Source organism: Balaenoptera physalus, assembly GCF_965194825.1.
Source record: "Balaenoptera physalus genome assembly, chromosome: 15".
Classification (NCBI taxonomy): Eukaryota; Metazoa; Chordata; class Mammalia; order Artiodactyla; family Balaenopteridae; genus Balaenoptera; species Balaenoptera physalus.
Window position 1 is genome coordinate 13,630,224 of NC_138894.1, and position 23,545 is coordinate 13,653,768.

The following is a 23,545-nucleotide window of genomic DNA, read 5'->3' on the forward strand; positions in this document are numbered from 1 at the left end:
CTGTGCTCTTAGGGATCAAAACAATCAACGCTGAATTTTAAGTGTAGACCATTGCCAGACATTGCCTGGCAAAGACAGCAGGATAAGCAGCATGCTCACACGTGCTTAAGACCTTAGGCTACCTCGTTAAGTGGGACCACTGGAGCTCAATAATGGGCTGGCCAAGTAAGTATGCAGACCAATAACCTGCATAGCAACATCGGCCTTGGAAAACATTACTTTGTAGTTTTCTTCTTTATTAGTATAGCTCATCCTATGCTCACAAAAGCTACTATTTTTTCCTTAATTTTTATAATCTTACTATTACTATCATTTTTACTTTGGTTCCTGTGGAATGCAAAAATACACTTACGAAAACACAGCACTATTAATGCCATACCTATTTCAGCCAACAAGACTTCTGCGGTATGCCTATGAGCTGTCCCTTGATAAACAAGGCCGATGCCAACCACTGCAGCCACTTGGACGTTGTGAGGAACATCAAGCTCTGTGGATGTTGGCGGCAGGAGAGCGGGAATGTGGATGCTAAGAAGCCGTGTAATCGACATATCCATGGTGCCTAGCTTAGCAGCAGAAACACCAAGGAGCAGTCCAATGCTTGTCATCTCATGACCCTAAGACAGAAAACAGAATGAGACTTAAGTCACTACCAAAACAAATATGTAGTTTTAAATAAAATACTGCCTGCCAGTACTGTGAGAGGCACAGTGAGAAGCTCCGAGAATACACAAGCAAACTAAACAGACAGGGTCCTTGTACTGATGAAGTTAGTGCCCTTGGGGAAGGGAAAGTGTTAAACTAAAAATATATATATTATTGAAAACTCATCATATGAAAAAGTATAAAGATTATGAAAGAGTATTTTAACAGAGCCTACTTTAGATTAGAAGGGACTGGAGAATTATTTAGAATCTTTAAAAAGTAAAATTTACAATAGAATGAGTACAAATTAGCCAGGCAAAGTGGCAAGAAGGGAGGGCACTCAAATTTAGAAAGTGAGAGAGAATGATGACAGGTGATGGAAAAACATGTAAATGACGCTGAGATGATTTTTAAAAAAACCCTCACATTGATATTCAATTGACTACAAGGGTGCCAAGACAATTCAATGGGAAAAGAAGTTTTTTCAAAAAATGATGCTGTGATAACTATACAGCCACTTGCAAAAGAATGAAATTGGACCCCTTCCTGACATCATACATAAAAATTAACTTCAAGTAAGATGTAAGTAAAAGCAAAAAAAGAACTCTTAGAAGAAAACATAGGTGTAAATCTATGTAATAGATATAAATCCAAGTGATCTTGGGCTAGGCAGTAACTTCTTAGATATGACATCAAATGCACAGTAACCAAAGAAAAAGTAGATGAACTGGACTTCATCAAAATTTAAAACTTTTGTGCTTCAAAGACACCATCAGAAAGTCAAAAGACAACACAATGGCAGAAAATTTTTGCAAATCATGTATCTGTTAATGGACTGGTATTCAGATTACATAAGGAACTCTTACAACTCAACAACAAAGACAGCCAATTAGAAAATAAGCAAAGGATTTGAATAGACATTTCTCCAAAGATGACATACAAATGACCAATGAGCACATGTAAAAATGTTCAATATCATTAGCCATCAGGGAAATAAATGCAAATCAAAATCACACTGAGATATTACTTCACACCTACTAGGATGACTATAATTAAAAAGACAGATAATAACAAGTGTTGGCAAGAGTGCAGAGAAATTGGAACCCTTATGTATTGCTGGTGGGATTACAAAATGGTGCAGCCACTCTGGAAAACAATTTGGTAGTTCTTCAAACTTTAAAACAAAGAGATACCATATGACGCAGCAATTCCACTCCTAGGAATATACCCAAGAGAAATGAAAACATTCATCCACACAAAAATGTGTATATAAATGTTCATAGTAGCATTATTCATAATAGTCAAAAAGTAGTAATAACTCAAGTATCCATCAACTGATGAATGGAAAAATAAAATACGGTATATCCATACAATGAATATCTATTCAGCAATGAAAAGGAATGAAGTGCTAATACATGGTACAACATAGACAAACCTTGAAAACATTACAGTAAGCAAAAGAAGCCAGTCATAAAAGACCATATATTGTTTGGTTCCATTTATATGAAATGTCCATAGTAGGCAAATCCATAGAGACAGCAAGTAGATTAGCAGTTTGCCAGGGGCTGGAGGGAAAGGGGAACAGAGAGCGACCGCTACTAGGTAGGGGGTTCCTTCATGGGGTGATGAAGATGTTCGAAAATTAACAGTGGTAATGGATGCACAACTCCGTGAATATAATCAAAACCACTGAATTGTGTACTTCATATGGGTGAACTTTTATGGCATAGAAGTGGAAAAGTTTACACCAAGAGAAAGAGTTTGGTCTGCCAAGGAGCTAATACAATCAGTCTCTATGGCTGGAGCATAGGGAGTAAGGAAAAGAGAAGCACAAAGTAAGGCTGGGGAAGTGAGTAGGATCACACAGGCTCCTAGAATGTACATTAAGAGCAATGGAAGATCAGTGAACAGTTTGACCAGGGAAGGGATATATTCCGATTTACACTTTAGAAAGATTTCTCTGCCTGCTATGAGAAGAATGCACTTAGAGGTACAAGGTTGAAGAAGAGCAAACAGAACAACTAGGAGCTGCTGTAATAGCCCAGGGGAGGCACAATGCCAGCAGCTGGCAGCACGAGTTCTCACCTTGGTCAGGTAGTCATGGATGTTGAGAGTAGCCAGCTTGGTAAGGTGCCCGTTCAGACCCAGGGCCATGAGGAAGCCAGCATACTCATTGGCTAACTCGGCGTGCTTGGGCTTATTGTAGACAATCCAGGCTGAGTCGATCTGGGAGGCAGGGGCTATCTTCAGGCCGGCAGCCACGCCGTTATGGAAGCTGGCCCAGCTGGTCATGTTGGGAGGCACATCGATGTTACCACTGTTCAGGTCTACTGTTGTGTTCCGAGGGGGTGCCCGCCCTATTCAGGCAAACAAAATTTAAAACTGAGAGAACAAAAATTCAGAAACCAGAATTGTTACATTTAGATTCTCTGAGAACAGAGATCACTTTTCTACATTCAAAACCCTTAACCCCATAATACCTGGAATGATGTTAGGTTACTACGCATACTTAAAGTTTTGTACATGTGAGTCAAACTTGATGCAAGGTGGAAAAACCTTAACTGTATAAAATAATTCACTGTCCTTTCTGCTAAAATATATGGGACTATAATAAGATAACTGATACCAATTTAACTGTGTACAGATCTGATTAGGATACCCACTGCTTTGAAATCTTTCTTTCAAACAGCAGGAAGCTCACTGAAAAATAAAATGAAAATTAACATCACAAACTACATGAATAATAATTCCAACATGTGATTGACAACAATGATGTTAATTTCAAATGTGCCATCCCATCTTTTTCTCTGGATGTTACGGAAAAATGATATTTTTAAAAAAGACAAGGAGCTTTATAAATTTGCTCTATCTCTTATCTATACATCTCTCTATATGATATAGAAATCTAACTACAAGCTATTGGTAAAAATGCCAAACTGCATTCAAAGATACCTATATAAAAAACATTTTATACACTTGAGTTACCCAGTGAACCATAAAAGAGTATTCACTAAATTTAAATTTGTGGTCAACTTATTTAAGAACAGTATAAATCAAATGTTCATGATGCTATGTTCTCTTTGAATGCCTTTTCTTGAGTGTTTTGACTACACTGTGTACCCGCAAATACTGAATTATCTCTATATTTTTAATATTCTGTATTAGCTCAAGTCATGGATGAATATTTAAAATAAATATTCTAAATACAGTAAGTCCCTTACATACGAACTTTCAAATTGCTAACCTTCAAAGATGCAAATGTGCGTTCGCGTGTCCAATCACGTAAGTTAGTTCACACATCTGGTGTATGCTGTCACGTGTATGCATCCTCTACAAGTGGTTGTGCTTCTGTGTACTTTACTGTACGGTACTATATAGAGTACAGTAGTACAGTATCTTTATTTCAAGGCCAGGATGTCCAGAAGCAAGCGTAAAAGCAGCAGTGATGTAGCTGGTACAGTGTAGCCAATTGTGTTAGTTGGGTACCTAGGCTAACTCTGTTGGACTTACGAACAAATTGGACTTATGAACATGTTCTCGGAACTGAACTCGTTCATATGTAGGGGACTTACTGTATTGCATAAAGTTATACAGTTTGCTAGAGGTTTGAAAATATGGTTTTAAAGGAGTTCTGAAAGTTATGTAAATTTTAATTAGATGCACAGTGTCTTGTTTGTAGTCTATATACACATACACACACATACACAGACACAAGCGTAAAATAAAATATATTTGTATTTACCACTTGCTTTTTGTACCTAAGAGCTAACTCAAATGCTGGTCTGTGATAGCACCACACTGGTGACAAGTTCATGAGTTATACTTTTACTTTCTCAAAAAGGGCAGAGAGATTAATAATGAAAAAGCAAGTAAAATTTCTAAAACAACAATTCAACATATGCATAAGACATAATATTTATACACAAGAGAAAATAAAAGGCAAAGGGTAAAGCAAATTTTCTTCAATAAGAATAATTACGTACAAAAGCACAACAGGCCAAACCAGTGTCAGTTAAGGAACTATTTCAAGTGAACATTTTTTTCCTAAATGAATTTATTATTAAAACAAGATCATCTTTTTTTGGGGGGGTGGGGGGGCTGCTGGTCTGGGAGGGGGTCCTACCAGAATGACTAAAAGAATAAAACTTTGCATCAATGTCATAAATACATTTTAAATCATGCAAATTTAAACGCATTCAGAAAAAAAGAGACAATGATTCATGCATTTACTTTTTAACATCCACCCAAGCGTTACCGCCCAGATTTAATACATTTTAACATTTGCCAATTTTGCATGAGATTTTCTTTTTAACCCAAACCTTTTATATGAAAACACTCAGTTAAAAGACTAATAAAATGAACACCTATACACAGCACCCTCCATCAAGATTCACTAATTGTTCTGATTCTGCCATAGCTGTTTTATCTCTAAGAGAGAGAACAATTAAAATACTGAAGGTAACTCTGTTTGCTTGTCTGTCAGTGAGATTATGGCTCCAGAAAAGGTGTGATATAGGATACGGGAATGTGTTCTTCACTAGCCGATCTCATTTTCTGCATGCTGCTAAAAACACAAGCTCTTTACAAATCTCAGTGGGACCCTGGGTTTTTTAATTATGTAACAAAATATGGTGGAATGGTATTTGCATATACTATATCCTATACACTACTGTATGTATCATACATACGTTTTGTACGGGTCACATATACTATATACTTTAAGGGATTTTCAATAACAATTTCAACTGTATACAACTGTCACATTTAGTATACATTCAAATCAGATCAGGTGGACGTGCAGTATAAAACCCATTATAATCAGTAACGCTGGGAAATAAGTACCCTTATATCTGGCAGAAGTAAAAACTCATGTAACCAACCAGAAAGGAAATTTGACAAAATGTTACATCAGTCTTAAAATCTTGCTGCCCTAGGAGTTCTATCTAAGCAATTATCCTAAATAAATAAGATAAATATAACCCAACAATACCTTTGTAATGGCAAAAAACAATAATTTCCAAAAATACCAGGTATTATATAAACTATATTCCATTAAGCGAAATATTCTGGAGCAAATAAAAATGAAGTTGTTGATTAAAAATGTGTATAAAGTACATATACGTAATTGTACACATAAATATGCTAGATATAAAAGGATGCTCACTCACTATATAGTAAATTTTTTAAAACAATTTCTAAAACAGGTTTAAATTTTCTGATAAACAAATATAAAATTATAAAATGGAGAAATAAAATTGGGAAACAAATAAACCAAAGTGTTATTTAACACTAGTGAACTCTTAACAAGTTGGGACTACTATGAGTGACCATTTTTTCTTTTTGCTTAGTATATTTTCTTGTTTTTGTACAAGCATCATCTATTCATACTAAGACATAACAAGATATTTTAAGACTAAATATTTTTACATATTGACTTTAAGATTATTTAAAGTTCAATAATCTCACCATTCAATAGTACCTTTCTAAACCTCCCCAAGTGCCTTTTTATATCTTGAAATGGTCTCATTAAAAACAAAATTTAGTAATGGGCTATATTCTACTTCCCTCAATGTTTAATTTGATTTGCTATTTGAGCTTTGATAACCATTACAGTAGCTATTAACAATAATCACTACAGTAGCTATTAACAATATTTAAAATCACGGGGGATAGAGCATTTCTTTGGTTTTAACTACAATGATTCTAAAGAACTCCACTAAACATATACCCATTTTCCTTTCTCATTGAGCCCAGAATTTAACATACCAGTCAAATTCAACTTAGGGATAGGCAATGGCTCCGTTGGAACAGGATGGTATGAAAACAAGGTAAACATTCCCCGTCCTACTGGAAGAGCCATAGTTCGCTGACACAACTGGAGCAATCTATAATTAAAATTAAAAACCAACATGTGAAAAAATTTTAAACAAAAAAAACTGGAATGTAATCTGTAGGCAAGTATTTCAAAAGCAGCAGTGCGGTGCAAGATGAAGCCACATCAAAGTAAATCCATACAAAGTCTTGAGTGAGTCATCTAAACACGGTTGTTCTCATTGTAATACTCTTACTCCCATCAGAAACTCTAAAGGGGAGACACATTTCTTCCTTCTGTTTCATATTTGCTTCGAATTAAAACCAGCTGTTCTATAAACCAAGCCAACTCTCCCTAAGCATTCAAAAAGTAAAACCTATAATTCTACTCTAAACGATGCTAACCCTCTCGGAGGAAAACATCGTATTTGTTGGGTTTCCTCATTGTGCTGTTATCAGTTTAGCTGGGATCCTCCTCTCATCCTTTTTGTGAATACAGCCCAGGTGCCACCTCCATGGCCTGCACACAAGGTAAAAAAGGAAGTCCCTATTTTGGAGGTCAGTGGATTTCATGGTGTCTCCAGGGAACACAGAAGGAGTTTCATTTACTTGATGGTGAGGACTTACAGGACTAATAGTACTATATGTCAACTATGTTCAAGGTTAAAATGGCTTCTACAGGCTATACTTTGAAACTAATACACTACTTTTTAATTTGTTTCTACGTTAAAATAAATGGCATCAAACAGAAACTGTGGAAGTAGGGGCGTTCATAACCAGGAAACACTTAACACAAGTCATATCTGAAGACACAGAAATATCCCTCCTCCTTCTGAGGCTAACTAGAGGCTGAAATTCTCTCTGCAGACAGTTATTCACAAGCACCCTCTCTCCCTAACTGTAAATATATATAGCTGCTTTTCTAGTTCATTGGTGAGGAAAATTTTGCTGTCCTAAGATTCTTTGGGAACACTGCCCCACATTAATGTAAAATCAGGCAAATTTAGAATCAGGCCAGCAGACTACATTCCATAACATGTTTAGCAGAAACATTATACATAATCCACAAAATTATAATAGTGAAAACAAAAACAGTATATCCCCCCCTTCCATTTAAGATGCCACTGATTTTAAGATGCAGCACTATTTCAGGAGGTACTAAAAAAGAAAAAACACTGCCATTTAAACCATAACACCTACAAACACCTACAGACTGAAAGACATAATCTGATTTCAGAAATAGTAAAAGGTACAAAAAAAAAATCAGCATCATAGAATCAATGAACTCTGATAATAATCGCTAGCTGCATTGAGCTTTACTATGTACTGGGCAGTGTTCCAAGCACTGTGTAGAAATGACCCACTTGATTCCCAGAGAAACTCTGTGAGGTGTGAATGCTACAGTCATGCCTATTCTTACAGTTGAACAAAATGAGGCAGTACTTAATTTTTTATTTAAATTTTTACTTAAATTACAGCAGTTAATGTTTTCCGTTACCTGTTCTCCTTTTCCTCAATGAACTCGTGGTCACTGAGTTCTGGGTACTGCACCACGTTGACGCGGACAGGATGCGCACTCTGAAGAAGCCTTCGCACATCCTGCACCCTTAAGTCTTCACTCCATATTAGCGACATCACCTCCTGATTCATGTCATTCATGCCATCATCTTCCTCCTCAGTTTCTGTTCCTGAAGGAACATCTGATGAGAGCACCTGAGTAACAGACTAGGTTGTAAAACTAATTTAAAAACCAGCCAACACACACTTATTGAACATGAGGATACACAGGATGAGGTACCAAGTCTATATCAGTGCAGAGAAAAAATATATTCCAAAGCAGGGCTGGCTTGGGTTCCCAATACATACTGGGGCTCTAACCTAAAAATCTTTTTATTTTTAATTAATTAATTTTTATTTATTTATTTTTGGCTGTGTTGGGTCTTCGTTTCTGTGCGAGGGCTTTCTCTAGTTGCGGCAAGCAGGGACCACTCTTCATCGCAGTGCGCGGGTCTCTCACTATCGTGGCCTCTCTTGTTGCGGAGCACAGGCTCCAGACGCGCAGGCTCAGTAGTTGTTGTGCGCAGGCTTAGTTGCTCCGCGGCATGTGGGATCTTCCGAGACCAGGGCTCGAACCCATGTACCCTGCATTGGCAGGCAGATTCTCAACCACTGCACCACCAGGGAAGCCCCAAAATCTTTTTTTTTTAAGTATAATTATATTGCCCACTTGGAAACATTCTTTACTGAGACAAGGGGAAAGCTTTCAACTTATGACAACAGTCGGGAGACTGATTCTGTTGAAAGATATATTCTAAATAAATTGTAAAAATCTAACTATATCCTAAATATTCCGAAAAGGACACAAATTACTGCAAACAGAATATTAACCCCACGCACTAAAGAACCAACACCAATTTAAATACTGTCTTTAGTTAATAGAAGCAGAAGAAAACAACCTGGAAGGATATAAACCAAGGGCTGGAGGAGGTCAGACAACACTTTCTCACTTCCGTACTTTAAATAGAATAAATCATGGTTGGTTTTCACTTTTTTTTTTTCCTAAGTATGTTCCAACTATATTTCTTAAAAGAAAGGGATTAAATGAAGCAAAACAAGTGAGGAGAGTTAATTCCTTGCTTATCATTCTGTCCTCATAAGCTCAGCATGTACTTTACTGTGAGCCTTCCCAGTCCAAATAATTCAGTCAGACTTTAAGATAGATGTTAATAGCAGAAATCTCATTTTCTCTCAGAGTTTCAACTCCTTTCACAAAAGATTAACTCCTAGGTGAAATGCTGAAGTTTTGCAACATTTAATGTGGAAGCGACATTAGCCTGAAAAAAGAATAAAGGTAGATATGACTAGATAATCAGTCTGACTTTAGTTGATAAAAATTTATTGTAATTCCTATGGAATACCTAATTTTAAAAGAAACTACATTCTAATAGGTGAGTTAGCAATAAGATATAGACCCAAATAGCTGATAAATTTGAGACGAGTTATAAAATGTAACCTCAAATAACTGAACAAATTGAATTTAGCCAGAATTACTTAAAATGACTTATAAATATAGATGAATAATTATCAATACCATTTGGCTTTAGTGCTAATGATGTTCTCATTCACAGTAAGAAAAGAGGTCTAAATGCTAAAGACTTATCTTGGTCAAGGTAAAGATAACCATATTATCAGCAAAAAAAATTTGGTTTTCTGTTTAAAACAAGACAAATGCTAATTCAACTAAGAGTTGTTATTTCAGTGCAGATTAAAAGACAGATGTGCTGGTACAACCCTGCTGGAGATGGGATCCCCCATGGAAACTGCTTCTGTCACAGATTCATTATACAACTCTGATGTTGGGAATAAATTTTGGTAACAGTCCCTGAAGAAGCGTTAATAGCCTAAGATCTAATGTGGATTATGAACAGTTACAGTGTACTGATTATTATGTGTTGGTTCAAAGGTTAATAAGAGATGAGCCAAATCTGCACTGTTTTCTCAGAGACATAAAGGACCAAAGTCACCAGGGGTGGAATAACCACCCCTGAATCCTCCTTGATCCTTAGAGTAAATGCAGTGCTGCCATTTTTTTTTCAAGTTAACTGGAGTTCTAGAAGAAGTTTTAAAAGTTCCATTTTTAAGTTTTAAAAGAGGCTGATTTTTAAAAAAAAGGAGGATGATATATTTCACTTTCTATTTGTAGGGTCTTAGAACCCATTCTTAAAAAAACAGATTTGAACATTGATGAAGGGCACTGTTTGAGGAGGGATAACATTAAGACAGCTTCTAAACAACTTTAGTGCCCCCCTGCAAAAAAATCTTTTTCCCGGGGCTTCAGTTTTATGTGATTGAAGATATATTTACACCTATGTAAAAGGTTAAATTTAAGAAATGTAACACATCAAAAAGGTATGAAGGAGAAAATAGTTATAATTTATTCAAATTCAGGACATTATGTGCTCTCCCTATTTCCACATAATAATTACAAAGTAGTTAATTACTAACATGGGACAAGTAGGGAATCAGTCATGGTAGCGGCTCTACTGACTCGGCACTTGTCCCGACTCAAGGCACAGAAAGGTCCAGGCAAAACAGAGCATTCACAAAATCTGTTCCCATGTTCAACTTACAATTAATAAGATTTGTCCAATTTTAAACCGTATCTAGCACCTAATATAAAAGATAATCTGATATATACACTTGCAAAAAGACTTAAAGGAAAATGGAGAACATTTCTACTCTGATTTTATTGAGGCTAAATCTGAATATGGACTTTCCATACTGATACTCACAGATTTCCCTTTGGGCAAGTTTCCTTCACAGGCCTGCTTGGAAAGATCCTGACGCCCAATCAAGAGGCAAACAGCTTCTGGCCAGTCTGAAGCGGGCTGCTCCCGACAGTGATAAATCGCATCTCTGATGGGAAGCGCAACTCCAAAGGGAAGAGTTTCCAAGTCTCTTAAAGCGAAACCTTGTGGTGAAAGGGAGGGAGAAAATTTTTCACTTAGACTTACCACTGTCCCAATTATTCTCTGAGTGAAGTTAGTAAACTCTATCCTAACAAATAAGCAAGAAACTGATTTTATTCATCTTACTACCAGACCAGTGTCTTGACCTCAGGGATTAGTATAAAAGTTTTGTTTTAAACAAAAAATTCCTAAAAACTTTAAGAAAAAGACAAACAATCCAATAGGAAAAACACAAAGGAAAAAAAGACATTTCCCTGAGAGGAAACACAAATGGTCAATAAACATATGAAAAGATGCTCTACCCAATGAGTGATCAGGGAAATGCAAATGAAAACCACTAGAAAATAAAATTTCACACTCATTTGACAGACACATATTAAAGTCAATCGATACCAAGTGTTGGTAACCATGTAGAGCAAGAGTAATTCTCTTCCACAGCCAGTGGTGGTGTATACGGGTCCAACCACTTTGGAAAACATTCAGCATGTAGAGTTAGGTCCACCCCCATCAACAGACATACAGAAAGTTGTGCACATGGCACCAGGACATAAGCATTAAAATATTCATTAGTAATGTTTCATTATGGCAAAAAAGGGAAGGGAGGAAAGAGCCCAATTGCTACCATCAATAGAATGGATAAATAAGTTGTGATATATTCAAGCAGTAGATCATACAGCAGTGAAAATGAATGATCTTCTGCTACATGAGTCAACATGGATGAATCTTTAAATAATAATATTGAGTGAAGAAAATAAGATAGTAAAAAAACATGTTTATATTTATATCTATTTACATAAAGTTAAAAAACATACAACACTAAGCAATATATGAAGTGATAAAACTCAAAAAAAATTGATAGAAGGTAATACAAAATTTAGGCAGGGTACTGTACAGGTACTTTACCTCTAGCGATGGGTGTATGAGAAAAGGATGCCATGCAGGAGCAGATCCACAGGGCTTTCTACTACACTGGCAATGTTTTATTTCTAATGGTGGGTCACCAGGACATCAATGTTCATTTTATTATTATTCTCTAAATACATTTTATACACTCTTATATGTATACCATATTTCATTTAAAAAAACTTCAAATCCTCAGGTTAATTAATTTCTTCTGTAATAATTTTCTAAATTTTATAATATTATACATTATTTATTAATATAGAAAGTTGATTAATTATTGAGGTAAAAATATTACCTTATTTGAGAATAACACTTTTATTAAATACTATGTAATATACAAATGAATAGAACTCATTTTTCAGCATAAGTATCTCATCTGTAATACTATATGACAATTATTGGAATTGTCAAGGAAGCACGCAAAAAAGAACAGTGGAAAACTAAGTCATTTAGAACATTCTTTAAATAAGAATTCAGAAACATCCTGTAATATTCATTAAAGCATTACTTTCTAACATACTACTCTATAACATTCTCATTTTTTACATTTTCATATCAGTAATTTTTTTAAAAATTTTAGTTCATTTTTATAGGAAATTTTAGTATTTTACTCAGCTTAAAACCTAAAGGCACAGGCTTAGGAAGAGAGAATAAACTCTTTTCCTTCCTTTCCCTTGTCCCAGGTAAATCTGCCTCTTGGTGCATAAAATCCCTGGCCTGTATCATTCAAAAGCATACCCTGAAATATTTACACATTACTTTTAGATTTTGCCAGAAATACTCATTTCTGATAGCCCAGATATTAGTATAGGGAAGCTGTGAGACTGTCAGGGAAAGGAAGGGTGGCTTGACGGGCCATGATCTCGATCCTGTGGTATCCTTCTGTAGAGCGAGAGGCCCTCCCTTCTCACGCCTTCCAGCTCTAGTGAGGTCTGAGGACGCAGGGCCTACTTAGGAAGGGGAGTCCAGGGAAAGGATTTCAAAGACACATGAAAAGTAACAAAGACCACCTTACCTACATTAGTCATCCAGACGACTAATCTCTCAGCTAGACTAGAAACTGATGTAGAATGCCTGAAACTAAACCTATAAAAGAACAAACATGAAGTTATTAAACATGAAGTTATTAAACAGACTGTGTAAAAGCACGATCTGAATAAAAGTCACCTGTTCTCCTCTTGTTCTGCTTGTGACTTCTGTGGGGCTAAAACAAAATGAAACTTTATTTTGATAGTTATCCTGGTAAAGAAAACATATAACATGTAGAAAACATTTGCAAATAAAAATTCATTAATAAACAACTGCTAAAAAATAATAAGCAGTACTCTGGCACGCTGGAAAGTATAATCATTTCCCTGGGGCTAAAACAGCCCTTCTTAGGCACACTGAAAATGTAAAATTTGTTAGATTTTAAGCAAACTTGGTCTCTAAAAGTCAGATGTGGACTCCAGACTAAAACGGTGCAATTATGTCACCTCTAAAATGAAGCAAGACATGGCCTCTAAAGTACACTTAGAAGATTTTTAATTTTTTTTATTTCAACTCTGATATCAACATCTATAAAAATTTGTTTGGGGAAGCTTAACATTAGACTGACTTACCTATACTTATTCTGGATAAATACTGTGAGGATTCATCAGAAACAGAACTTTCATCACCAAGTATGTAGAGTGCAATACTCTGCATAAGGAGAAAGTTAACATTATTTTTTAAACTACTGGGGCATAATTACGTATAGGAAAATTCACCCACTTTAAATGTACAGCTCTGTGTTTTGACAAATGTTATACAATCATATAACCACTACCACAGTCACGATACAGAATGCCTGCATCACACCAAAAAGTTCCCTGGTGCCCCTTGGAGTCAATCCACTCCCTCCCCTACACCGAGCAGTGGAAACAACGCATCTTTTTTCTCTCCCTAAATTCTGCCTACTCTACAATGTCATGCAAATGGAGTCATAGAACATGTAGTCTTCTGTGCCCTACTTCTTTAACTCAGCACTCCTTTGAGATTCATCCACGTTACTGCATGTATCAGTAGTTTGTTTCTTTTTACTGCTGAGGAGTATTCCATTATACAGATTCACCAACCTTTGTTTATCTACTTATACACTGATTGACATTTGGGTCAGTTTTGGTGAGGTACACCCTAACTCTCTAACCCTCTAGGCCTAACTCTTCTTTGCTTCAGCCTTCAAAGTTCTCGTTTGAATACTTGCTACTACCACTAAGATCTACGCCTGCAGCTTTTTTTTTTTTTTTTCTGAAACAAAGTAGCAGCATGATCTTATTAAAATTTCATCACAATGCTGGAGGATCTTCAAGTCCTGCATTCTAAACCAATACAAGCACTGCAAATGATATATTCCTGAAGCTAGCTGACATCATATCTAACAAAGATATAATATGAATATCTACAAATTGACTACTATTAAGTTGGAGGCTGAACAACTCTGGCTTATCCATATTTCTCTAGCTCCTTTTTGGGTAGATGTAACACTGAGTCTAACCCATTTCAGCAGAGTTGGACAGGACCAATATATCTGGTGATTTCACCTGAATGTTTCCACACAAGCAGCAAGGAATGAAAAAGTTCTGGAATTAAGCTGCTCTTAATACACTGTGAATGTATTTAACGCCACTGAATTATACACTTAAAAATAGTTAAAATAATAAATATTATGTTATGTATATTTTATCAGCATTTTTTTTAAAAAAAGCAGAATTACCATTCTGCATGTCAATTTCAGAGCCACAGGGGGTTCTGAAGCCTTTCTCAACATGAAGTAAAACAATGCAGAGTAAAGGAAAAGATGGGTGGGGAGCAAGGACGTTCATATACTCCAGTGACATTTGGGAGAGGAGACAAAAGATCTGGTTCTCCTCTAATTCTGGGAAGACTCCAACTCCAGAAAGGTCCACAAAAGACCTGTAGGCAGGCTACTCCAGTAGGGGGACCAAGAGAAAGGAGTGTGAAGGAACTCACCTTTGCCAACACCCTCTGGTTCTATTTGAAGGTCTGATCTTGGATTAACTATGTATTAACAAAATGAATTAATTTTTAAAAATAAAAATTATTTTATTTTTAAAAATTCAAGTAGGATTTTTTGTAGCTATGGACAAGCTGATTATAAAGTTTAAATGAAAAGGCAAAGGAATTTAAATAGCTAAAACAATTTTGAAAAAGAAAAGTAATGGAAGAAAAAGTCATACTAACCAATTTTAAGACTTACTATAAAGCTACAGTAATCAAGAGTGTGTGGACCACAACACAGATCAATGGACCAGAATAAAACGTCTAGAAACAGACCCACAAGAATGTGGTCAACTGATCTGTAACAAAAGTGCAAAAGAGAAAGAATAGTGTTTTCAACAAATGCTGTTAAAAGAATTGACCATCCAAATGGAATAAAAATCTCAACATAAACATCACATCTTATAAAAATTAACAAAATGGATCATAGATCTAAATGTAAAACATAAAACTGTAAAACTTCTAGAAGAAAACTGGAGAAAATCCTTGTGACCTAAACAATGAATTTATAGACATGACACCAAAAGCACGATCCATAAAAGAAAAAACTGGATAAACTGGCTTCATCAAAATTAAACATTTTTGCTTCACAAAGGAAACATTAAGAGAACAACGGAACATGACAAACTACAGGAGAGAATACTTGAAATCCATACATCTGACAAAACCTCATATCTAGGAATATTCAAAATATCACTAGCCATTAAGAAAATGCAAATTAAAACCACAATGAGATATCACTACACATCTATCAGAATGACAAAAATTACAAATCATGACAATACCAAACACTGAGCAGGATGCAGGGAAATTGGAACTCTCACACATTGATGGCGGACATGTAAAATGGTACATACACTCTGAAAAACAGTTTACAGTTTCCTAAATATAAATATATTAATCTTAAATATATACCTACTATATGGCCATCAATCACACCTCTGGGTATCTACCCTAGAGAAATGAAAACTTTTGTTCATACAAAAAACCTGGACATCAATGTTTACAGCAACTGTATTCATAATTGCTAACAACTAGAGTCAACCCAAATATCTTCAATGGATGAATGGATAAACCAATGTGATATATCCACACAATGTATAGCTGGCACTCAGCAATTAAGTGCAACGAACTGCTGATACAGCAACACTTGGATGAATCTCAAAAGCATGAGGTAATTTTCTGAGGGGGGTGATGGAACTGTTTTGAATCCTAATTATGGTGGTGATTACATGAACTCTACATTTGTTGAAATCCTCAGAGCTATACACAAAATGAAAAAAAAGTTAATTTAACTGTATGATAATTTTAAAAATTATACTGAAAGAGAAAAAGAAAAAAACAAACAAGTTCAGCAACACTTTGAATACATACCAAGACTACAAGTCTGCTTCTTTCACAGATGACGGGGAGGTAAGGATAGGGTGGCATTCCTTCACCCTTCAGACAAGAACTCACCCACTGATAAATACTTGGTGGCTCAGAAGTAAAAAATGATGGATGATGCATAAATCCTGTTTGTCCTTTAAAATTAGATAAATTTTATAAACATACGTTAATACAATACTGTTTTATTCTAAAGGAAAAATAACCAACAATACCTATCATTTGAAAACAATCAGAATAACCTTTTTCCATAGTCTCCAAAACGCTTCACGTTTTCTGCCACAGTAAGTAACTGACCATATTATAATATGTGGAATTTAATTGACTAATATTTTATCCAATCCTGGAAGGAAATTTAGAAAATTCTTGTGTTCAAGGCATATAAAGAATCTAACCAAAAATTTCTGCCCTAACCCTGAAGATGAGAAAACAGACAAGACACCCAGGATTGTGCTCTGTTTTAACAACTGGGCCCCAATCCTGAGTCGCTTTAACTCAGGGTCTAAGACAGTACGGTGGTTATGGAAATGTTCTGTATCCGTACTGTCCAATATGGCAACCACTAGCCCCATGTGGCTACTGAGCACTTGAAACGCGGCCAGTGCAACTGAGGAACTGAATTTGTAATATAATTAACTTAAATAGCACATGGCAGGTGGCTACTAATTGGGCAGCGCAGGACAGCAAAGCACCCTTGGCACCGGAAGCTCAAAGCTTTTGCAGGGCAGAAACTTAGGGATGAGTAACATTTTCCCCCTACACTGAAGAAATTATGGCTTACTACAAGTCAGAGATCAAACACTACAAACTAAAATCTGCCTAGTGGAAAGACACTGCCCCTGATTTAGAGGCTAATGGTAAGAAATATATCCTCTGCTATTCACCAAGAAAAATACAAGCAAATGTCACTACATTGTTCAGAAAACCTTGAACAGCACACTTACCTTGATCAACTGTACACACTTGTCCAGTAGTTCTGACAAGTGTTGGGTAATCTCTATAGTAATGATCTACATAAGCCTCCAATTTTAAGTCCCTAAAACAATAAGAACATATAAAAAAGAAATAATAAGGAAGGTATTATAGCATTTTCCTCCCAAGAGTTAGAAGGACTCATCAGTTGAACTTTTCAATTAAAAAAATTTACTTATGAGAAAGAAGACAACCAGATCTAGAGCCTCTGTATTCTATTTCTGGACTTTAAAGTGCCCAGTATGACAAATGGAACCCAAACTCCTTTTGCTAGATGAATTTTGTGGATAAAACTACTGTGAAAACACTGTGGTCCATTTTCTCCTCTTTTAATTTATTAGCTGTGTGATCGTCAGCAAGTCAACTCTATGAATCTCAGTATTTTTTCTTCTAGAAAATGGAGAAACACCAGTTAACTCACTCTCAAGTTTTTAAGATTAAATAAGATAATATGTGTGAGAAATACTTTACAAAATGTAAAACACTTTACAAATGTTACCTGTTTCAGAGAGCCATGATTAGGGTTTGAAAATCATTTCATTACAAAAGTATTTTCATCATAGTAATGATCTGTCATTAAGAGAAACTGACCATCAATTAAAACTGCCATGTCTCAGAAAAGAATTACAGTATCTCAAGGAAGATAACAGAAATTAGAAAACATACTACAACCTTAACGCAGAGGTTGGCATTTTGATTCAAAGTTAACTTTCTTTATCACCAAGGGTCACAAAGGCTCAAATAACACCTAAGTATGACCTTCCCAGTTCAGTGCCAAACACAAGGTGCTAGAAAGGCTTTTAAAAATATTATCAGAACAATCTTATTATGGATCCACTACGAGAGCCTGAAAGACGGGGAAGACCACAGACTGAGACAACAAAAGAACAGCAAAGACAGCCCACAACTAGCAGACGACACCTGTTCTTAGAAACAAACTTGAGCAAGTTTCCTCATCGCTGAAACAGGGATTGTAATACCTACTTTGACAATTCCTACATGTAAATTACGATTTTGTTCGCTGTAAACACTATCTGAACATAGGCATTACTACGAAAACAGCAGGTGTCATTACAGACCTTTCACCACAGTCATCGTGTCAAAAGGAAAGCTGAGCAGGTCATCCTCACCGTGTAACACACTCTGGTGTCTTCCCCCTCAACTTAGGACAAAGACCAGCAACCCCAGCATGACCCACAGGCCCTTACATAGTGGATACCTCCAAACAATTCTGTGGTTTATAGAAAATGCTGTGCTTTGTTGAGACGGTAGATTTCAGAAATTTATTTACAAGCTTCCTATATGATATTCATGGTTAAGATCAAGTCAGCTAACGACCTCTTGAAGTTTCTAATCTACAAACAACATTTACCTTGCCAACTGAACGAGAAGTTCAACAAGTGAACGAATTCCTTCTCCCATTAGAGTGTTCAACTTAAGCTCCTCATAGACCAGGTGAAGAACAAAAAAAATTGCAGGTATGTGAGTGAAAAGAAGTGTAGAAGAGTCCAAACTGAGATTCTGTGACAAATCCTCATCCTTCATCTGTGAAACTTCCAAAGGACTCAAACATAAAGATCTATTCAAAAGATGAGACTCAACATTCTGGTGGTAGTCTGAATTTAGTAAATATTCCCAGTCCTGAGAAGAATAAAAAGGATATTAACTTTTTAAATAATCCCTCCTTGTAATGTCATCATTAAAAAAGAAAATCAAATTCACTTAAAACAATTCAAGTTCCATTTTCACATTAAGTTGTTAATAATATGAAAAATCACAATGCTGAAAAATTAGAACCAACACTTAAAATAGCTAAGCAGTTTCCAGGTGCCAGCAATAAATATTAAGACAAGCCACCTTTAAAAACCATTTGAAAAAATGTAGTCACGCCCTTTTAGGGCACAGACTTTGGAAGAAAAATCCTACCACCTAGGTAGAGATTGAGAGAGAAAAATTTAAGATTATCTTAGGCAATGTCTTATGAGCCAAAAGTAAAGAAGGAAAGGTGGGAAGTGTAGACAGGCAGGTATAAGGACCACTACATTGATTTGGGTTTTAGTAAGAGGAGAGGTCTACTTGTATCCAGCTGGTATATGTATCTTTCAATGTTTATAAGATGATGACGCTAGTAATCTGCCTAACAGTCAACTTAATTTTATATTCAAACTGTGCTACACTTTACAAGTATAAAGTGTGTTTTAGTTTCTACTTGTGATTTATTGTATTGTGTTGAGAGAATGTGGTCTATGGTTCTGTCACAACTTGGAATTTACTGGTGCTTTTGTCAGGCTTAATACAGTGTGTTATTCTAACTTAAAAACTCTTGGAACAGATATAGAACCAACCATAAAAGTAAAAAATTTATAAGTTAGACAACCAAAATAAAAAATTCTGCTCACCAAAAGACACTGTTAAGCCACATACTGGGAGAAAATATTCCCAAAATACACATATGACAAAGAATGTCATATCTAAAATATATAAAGAACTTCTACAGCTTAATAAATATTTTTTTAAATCCAATTTAAAAATACGTAAAACACCTGAACAGAAACTTCACACAAACATATGTAAGTAGCTAATAAGCATATGAAACAGTGTCTAACATCATTAGTCATTAGGGAAAGGCAAGTTAAAACCTCTTAGAGAAACTGCTTTCCACACATCCAAATGGTTAAAAGGAAAAAGACTAACAGCAAATACTGGCCAACTCATATATTACTCGTCAGTGTTAACATGGTATAACCAGTCTGAGAACCAGCAATGACCCAACAAGTTCACTGCTAGGTATTTAGCCAAGAGAAATGAAAATATGTGTCCACAAAGACTTATTACTGAACGTTGGCAGCAGCTTTACACGTAACAGTCAAATAACGGAAATGGGCTAGATATCCATCAGCGGAAGAATGAATAAACAAACTATGGTATATTCATACTACCCACCAATAAAAAGGCACAAACTACTGATATCTGCAACAACATGGATGAATCTCAAAAGCATTATGCTGAATGAAAGAAACCTTATGCCAAAGATTACATACTATATTCCTTCATTTATATCAAGTTCTAGAGCTGGCAAAGCTGACATATGACAGAATTCAAATCAGTGGATGCTTTGAGAAGAAAAAAATGATTTAAAATGGCACAAGAGAGCTTTATGGAAGGATGGAAATGTTTTGTTCTTCAGAGGAGTGTGGGTTACACGAGTGTGCAGTTGTCAAAATTGATCAAACTGCATATTTAAGATCTGAGCAGTTCATTTATGTAAATTAAACCTCAATTTTAAAAGAATCTTGTTGTTTTGAAACAACAAGAATACACCCATGGAATCTGATACGTTTGAAAACCTAAATTAAAGAAACACTGCCTAAAAAGGCAAATGCTGTCACTTTAGGTGATCAATTGGCAGTAAAACATCTATAAACCCAAATTTAAATCGCACAGCATTATGTATGTTTAGTAATTTTTAGATGACCACTAAAGACAAAAGTGAATAAATAGCCACAGAAAATGTAACAGGTCTTGCCCTTCAAAATACCTGTCATTCAGTATTAAAATAAGTCAAAGGTGTTAGAAATACACGCAAATCAACAGGAACGCTACAAGTGTGGGGGACCAGTATAATACTCACAGATTAATTTTTATTAGCAAGAAAAAGCAATGCTTACATCATCAGATCCCGTCTCAGAAGGTCTTGCTTTTTTGGGTGCAATGACTGGGGAAAGTGATCCTTCAAAGTCAAACTGGAAGATAACCCCAAAAGAGAAGACAAAATCATGTGAATTTATCACTGACAACGGATCAACTTAAATGATTCTGAAATCAGTTCTACCAATTATGGAAACTGAGGAATGTCACCAAAACTCATTTTCTCATCTGGAAAAACATGGTACGAAAACCTTTCTTCTAGGGTCATTGTGAAGATTAAATGAAATCATCTATGTAAAGCACCTAGTCCAGTGCCTGGGCTCACAGGTACTACAACGGTAGCTTCCTTTCCTCCCCTACTTCTCTGATGACACAGATCTTCACTCCACTGGTAGAAAGAACAAGGACCATTAGCTATACCCAAAATACGCCAAGTCTCAAAGAATCAACCCAGTGTTAGCCAAATGTCAGAACTTAGCAGACATTTATTTAGAGTCTGTCTGCAGTGACAGTCTAACAATTCTATGGCAGAGATGGGTAGCTACTCTCCAAAATCCGTGTTCTCCTCTTTCTCCTGGACCCACAGCCAGGCTACGTAACCCTGCCCACTCACAGTCAGGTGTGGCCCTCTGACAGTGTGATTATGAATGAAAGTAGATGTCACCACTGCCAGGCCCAGTTCATGAAAACCTCCCATTCATGCTCCCCTAGGCTCTTTCCCTTGTATCTAGCATCAACTCTAAGGCTACCTTTGAAGCCTCACATTGAAGAAGACAGATGCTCCATCAGCCTGGGTCCCTAATAACCATGAGGCCTGTTTACCTGCTCAATACTGTGATATGAACAAGATACACATTTTTATTGTGTGTGAGCCATTATATCTTTTGAGAGCTTTCTGTTATAATAGTTAGCCTATCCTAATGCAGTTACATAAAAGCAATTTTCTAAAAGTTCAGTCTTATTCAATTCCCTCTGGCATAACCTTTGCCACCTGCTACTTTACACAGACACTGAACTACCAACTAATCAACCATAACCCTATAATAGCAATAGCTATTTTCCTACGCTATAAAAACTTACATATTTATCAATTAATCTCATTCATCTGAAAGTTGATTTCTATATAAAAACTAAACATAGATAGCAATAATTTTTAAAACTGAATGTTTAAATATAAAACTGCATAAAGTACTTTTTTAAACTGAATAAAGTAATTTTTAAAACTGATCAAGAGAACAGGTTTTCTTGTGAAGCATTTAAATAAAACACAGCCCAACTTACACACAATATTATCAAAAAACAAAAATAACAAGAGCAAAATCAAAGCAACAGATGAAATGATAGCTATCTTACCTAAAACTTCAACCAAATATAGCGTACGTGTGTGCACGCGCACACACACACACATAGTCTAAGTCCCACAGTCAGAAAGAATGTCCCAGCTATGGTTATCAGATTCATTAAGACCTGGAGTTATGGGAAAGGACAGTGGAGATTGTCTGATACAGATACCTCTTTGTGACATATATGGCTCTGTCTTATTTTCATTATTTTAATATGTCACAGGTTAGCCAATCCTGTTATATAATTCTGTGGATCCCTGACCTTGATCTATCATAACCTGGATATAAAATATTCATTTATCTGCCTTCCCCTAGGACAGTCAATTCCATGAGAGGAACTATCTGTCTTCCCTAATGCGTATCTGAAAAGCCTGGCTTCATGCCTGGCCCGCATCAGGGACTCAGTATCTATCTAATGAAAATATGAGTATCCCAAAGGACAGAACAGTTAACCCTAGATGCAACCACTCACAGAATGTAAGAACCAGAAAGAAACATCTGGCCCAGTCCTCTCATTGAACTAATTAGTAAATTAAGGAAGGCCCAAAGAAATGCCAAAATCACAGAGCTAGTCATTGGCAGAAATTCGGTACTCTACCCTCCACCCTATTACTTAAATGAAAACAAAAAAGAGATATATCTGGACAAAGCAAAATAAAAGCCATTTGCCACTGAGGACCATTTCATCCTGAGCTTTGACAGTGAGGACAAAAGACAGCAGGGTTTAACTATGCAGTCCTACAAATAAATGTCAGAGCTGATTTCCTCGTTCCTTCCTTTAGGGCTATCGTGCAATAAGTAAATCAAAGAATCATGTTCCTCTTTACAAAAGAAAAAAACCGTGGGTGCTCAGTCCTAACCACAACATGGAAACACGAGGGGGCACTGGCTCTCTGCTAGAGAATGGGGCACAGTGATCTGTATTCCTCAACAAGTTCCACAGGACAGTAACATACAAAAACTACAAGAAGCTGAAGTGGACTTATTCATATTGTAGAAATCCTTGGTTTCTATAAAGCACAATTTTTTCATATTTAATAAAAAATGGAAGAATCTGGAATGTACTAGCATTCATGCAATTGTTTGGAATAAGAAAATTGTCCCTATTTTCCCAGGAAAATTTTTCCCAAGGAAATTGCAGAGGGCGATTCTTTCATATGATGCAACAGACACAAAATGTTAAAAATAATACTTCATTCAGGTGGAAAAGGGCATTCATTCAACAAATGTTCACTAAGCACCCATCTATGCCAGGCACTACTGTAGGTCCTAGAGATAGAGTAGTGAACAAAACCAAACAAAAAATCCCTGCCCACACAGAATTTACCTTCC

General features: G+C 36.0%; 1 protein-coding gene across 7 annotated transcripts in view; it reads right to left on the bottom strand.

The window, feature by feature from the left end:
- The window catches only part of ANAPC1 (anaphase promoting complex subunit 1), a 98,047-nt gene that overhangs the window by 38,239 nt on the left and 36,263 nt on the right, over positions 1–23,545 (bottom strand). For 6 of the 7 annotated variants that reach the window (XR_014254059.1, XM_082426754.1, XM_082426755.1 and 3 more), the window contains exons 18-29: positions 20,891–20,965; positions 18,595–18,863; positions 17,195–17,286; positions 16,239–16,387; positions 13,427–13,505; positions 12,993–13,029; positions 12,841–12,911; positions 10,746–10,924; positions 7,952–8,178; positions 6,409–6,527; positions 2,728–2,999; positions 380–614 (exon numbers count right to left, since the gene is read on the bottom strand). Coding sequence is in view for 6 of the 7 variants with exons in the window: in XM_082426754.1 (XP_082282880.1) it covers positions 380–614; positions 2,728–2,999; positions 6,409–6,527; positions 7,952–8,178; positions 10,746–10,924; positions 12,841–12,911; positions 12,993–13,029; positions 13,427–13,505; positions 16,239–16,387; positions 17,195–17,286; positions 18,595–18,863; positions 20,891–20,965 (1,804 nt within the window). In the remaining variant the exon portion in view is untranslated. The remainder of the gene's footprint in view (positions 1–379; positions 615–2,727; positions 3,000–6,408; positions 6,528–7,951; positions 8,179–10,745; positions 10,925–12,840; positions 12,912–12,992; positions 13,030–13,426; positions 13,506–16,238; positions 16,388–17,194; positions 17,287–18,594; positions 18,864–20,890; positions 20,966–23,545) is intronic. The other variant, XM_082426756.1, reaches the window with a different exon arrangement.